Source organism: Trachemys scripta, chromosome 3, assembly GCF_013100865.1.
Source record: "Trachemys scripta elegans isolate TJP31775 chromosome 3, CAS_Tse_1.0, whole genome shotgun sequence".
Classification (NCBI taxonomy): Eukaryota; Metazoa; Chordata; order Testudines; family Emydidae; genus Trachemys; species Trachemys scripta.
The window spans coordinates 167,698,496-167,702,574 of NC_048300.1; the positions used below are offsets into that span (position 1 = coordinate 167,698,496).

A 4,079-nucleotide genomic window follows, 5' to 3' on the forward strand; every position below is an offset into this window, starting at 1 on the left:
TTCCAGGAGGCTTTCAGTAACAACATGAAAGAAAAAGTGAATGAACTAACTATATGAGTTTTTAAAAAAACTTTGACGTAATATCCAAATGTGTGACAATGTATTTAATGAAAAGAGAACATATATTACTGAGCTGAGGAAATTATCTAGAGTGTATACTGTATATTTCTTCTAGGAGCTGTGATCCCCTTTTTTCACCCACCATAATATCTTCATTCCTTCAGATGAGAGTGTTCATTTTCTTGGGAGTTTCAACAACAATGGCCTGCACAGCTCTTTTCTTTTCTTTTATTCAGAAAGGCAAAGATGTCTTCTTTGGTAAGTAACAAATAAAATGTTCTTTATTTCCTGTTTCATTTGGCTGTACTGTTGGTGAAACTGAAAACACACAGGCAATGCTTGGTAGTTTAGCTTATAATACTTTTTCCATTCAGAAAAGAGACAATGATTGACTTCAGTGAAAGTTTTTCCACAATTGTTTTCCTTCCAAAAAAATTACATCTTTATAAATTCACCACAGCAAACACCCTTTGCACTTGTGACGGATGTGTCTGATTCATGTACCTTGTGATTAGGAATGACTGGTTGTACTTTCTTGGTTGCATTCACAAGTCACATTGCATTTACACACATAACTCTGACTTCTTTCCTAGAATCACAATCTGTACATTTATACAGTTTAAAACTTCAGAACTACTATGAACTTCAGAACTTACGGTGAATTTTAAGCCAGTAAGGTCTATTGAACCATGGGTGGAGAAATATTGGAAGCCCCATTGTTTGGCTCATTTTAAAACTGGATTGAACTAAGATTCAAGAATATGAATGAATGAAGAACACTTCTGCCATAGTGGAGAGTAGACAAGATGAACGGGCAGGGCTTTTTGATATGTGTAGCTTATTATTTTATTCTATAACTTTAGGTAAGATTAAGATGGAAACAATCTTAGAAGCTTTTGCATTTCAAAGTAATGTATAAACACTTTCTCAAATAAGATTAGATTTGAGATGGGGGGAAAAAACAACATTGCTTTTCATGGGAGATTGTGTTCTTTTCTAGACCATAACTGCCAAACAGGAGATCAAATTTGATTCCTGTTATGGACTCTCAGTTTGGTATCACTGTGTGAATTATTAGGGAGGTCTTGGCCTGGAAAGACCTAACAAAACAGTTGGCTAGTTCATCCAATATAGCTTAACAAACTTAGCACTGATGAAAAGCAGCTATTTCTGGAAAAACATTGTATGGAAATTAAAACCTGTGCTTCTCACTAAAAAGAGGCAGAGGCAGAAATCCAATTACACTATGTGTTTCAGATCAGAATCTTGTCTGGGACAAGGCGATCAGCAATGCTCAAAAAAATGAGGCAGGCAGAGTAAATGGTTTGGTGAAAAACACCCATAAAATTATTGAAAATAGTAGTACCAATGCCACAAAAAGACATACTGTTATGTGGCTTGAACAAATCAATCTTACTTTTTAATGTAGACATTAAAACCTTTTCAGATACTCTGGCTAGAAGAACAGATGCAGAGCACTCTTTCCTCAGTTGATATACATTGATCAAACATGTTTCAAATGAAGTAGACACCTGAGTGATAATGTTAGATGAATCATAGGAGTAATTCACAATATGCAGGGGGGGAAAAAATCTGCTGCTATCCTTAGATCCTGACATCTTTGATGACATAGAATGGCATTTTCTCAAAATACAGGTGTCAGAGATGGATTTTGGAGGCATTATGAAGGCATAGATCCACTAGGATAAAAATTAACAGGGTATGTTCCAAAGAATTTCAACTGTAAAGGGGAGCCAAAGTTGGCTCTTTTCCCCCTTGTTGTTTTCCCTCTTTATTGAACACCTGGCACTATAAAACAAAGAATAGTAATAGCATAACGGCACTTACAATTAATGAAATAGAACATACAATTGCATTGTTTGCAGATGATGTGGTACTAATGGTACCAATTCAGTACAATCTATAACTTCTATTCTGAAAAAAAAATAATCAATTCACTGATAGATCAAGCTGGAAAATTAATTATAAGATATCTGCAATATTCAATATATATATATATTTGTAAACTGTAATTAAACAGCTACAAGATTAATTTTGAGTTTGTATGGTCCAAACAAATGTACTTCAGAATCAATATGTCTCCTAACTTCAGTCAGCTAAAGGACATTAATTTTTTTCCTGGTATTTCAAAACTGATTTGTTGGATTGGAAAAACATGACATTTGCCTTAGATTGGTTGTAGCACTTAATGAAAATGGACTGGTTGCCAAAGCTTAATTTCCTATTTCAGGCCCTACCAACATGGGTAGCAAAAAAGATCTCCAAAGGCAACCCAAACAAGAATTATTACATTCGTATGGGACAATAAGTTCCCATTTGTAAATAAGAATTCTCTTTATTTACCCACTGTGGATGGGGGATTGGCAGTACCAAATTTAGTAAAATATTACTGGGTGGTTTAGTTAATATCACTATCAGCCTGAAACCCTGGTATTCCCAGTAAATATGGGTGGAAATTGAACAACAAGATTTTAAACATATATTTAGCATAGTCTTCTTATTCTTTTTAACCTAGAAGATATAGATCAGTACAAAAGAGAAACAATCCAGGGAATATGCAATGTCACATCGTTCTTTCACAAGGACACTTTTGGAATGGAATTTGATAAACTGTACCCCCTTTCCAACTCACTTAAACTCATCAGAAATAATCCAGAATTTCAACTGGGTTCATCTAATCAAATATAAAATACACGGGAGAAAAATGATACCACCACCATTGACCACAATGATAAAATTATGACAATCAATCCCATCAAATTACTTATGGAGAATATTAATATGACAGTTCTGGTTTATTGGCAACTAAAGTAGTATATCAAATGCAATTCAGGCAGCCCAATTTTTAGAAGACCATGAACAATCGTAGAAACAGTAATTATGGGAAAGATCACGACAAAAGTCCTGATCTCTGCATGGTATAACCAATCGTTACCAATGGAGCCAGAAGATATGACCTTTATGGAAAAATAGAAAAAAGGTCTAAAACCAGACATCCATTTTCAACAATGAGAAAATATCTGGATCTTGCTTGAATCCAGTTTTAAAATATCTGGAGGAAGGCTGGAACCTTATCATTTCTATAACTAGTACGCACAATTATTATAAAGTACTTTATCAATGTTACCTCACACCATTTAAACTAAGGAAATATATAAAAAGAGAGTCAAATGCAGGAGAGAACATGGCAGAACAGGGATCTTTGTGCATGTATGGTGGGACTGCCCTAAGATAATATTTTGGAGGAAAATAAACAGAATTTTCAAGGTAAGTAAAATTAGTTTACACATAGACCCCATAGTGGTTCTATTAAGTTACAGCCCAAAGGAGGTTATTGACTCAGAGAAGACCCCAGTACTAACATAATTACTGCTCGGCAGCTATATGTGATGATAGCTCCTTTTTCTGGAAAATAATAGCTCCCTCAGCATTGGCCACATGAGAAACTATCGGAAATCCTTTCAATGGAAAAATTACAGACAGCCTTATATCAATATTAAGTGGATTTTATGAAGGAAAGTTTATATCAGTAAATATCTCAATGATCAATACTCTTTGGATGACTGTTGTCTACAATTTAACTTTTAATTTTTAATGTGTAGGAGAAACTGAAGATACCTACATTACCAGTGCTATCCAGGAGGGGGCTAACATGGTGGATGATCCTATATACCATACACTGAAAAGGTAAAAATGGTCTGTGTGTCAGTTTTGCCATTAATTTCAATGTGACCCCTGTTGGGCCATAAGGATATCTCTTTAGGGGAGCATGCACTGTCTCATCGTCTCTTCACATGTTAAAAGCAACAGAGGGCCCTGTGGCACCTTTAAGACTAACAGAAGTATTGGGAGCATAAGCTTTCGTGGATAAGAACCTCACTTCTTCAAATGCAAGATGCACTTGCATCTGAAGAAGTGAGGTTCCTACCCACGAAAGCTTATGCTCCCAATACTTCTGTTAGTCTTAAGGGTGCCACAGGACCCTCTGTTGCTTTTTA

At 35.3% G+C, this 4,079-nt stretch overlaps 1 protein-coding gene across 1 annotated transcript in view; it reads left to right on the forward strand.

The window, feature by feature from the left end:
- Positions 1 to 260: 260 nt before the first annotated feature.
- The window catches only part of TPO (thyroid peroxidase), an 83,741-nt gene continuing 79,922 nt past the window's right edge, over positions 261 to 4,079 (forward strand). Inside the window, exons 1-2 of the mRNA XM_034763865.1 lie at positions 261 to 318; positions 3,684 to 3,768. Of these exons, the coding sequence (XP_034619756.1) occupies positions 261 to 318; positions 3,684 to 3,768 (143 nt within the window). The remainder of the gene's footprint in view (positions 319 to 3,683; positions 3,769 to 4,079) is intronic.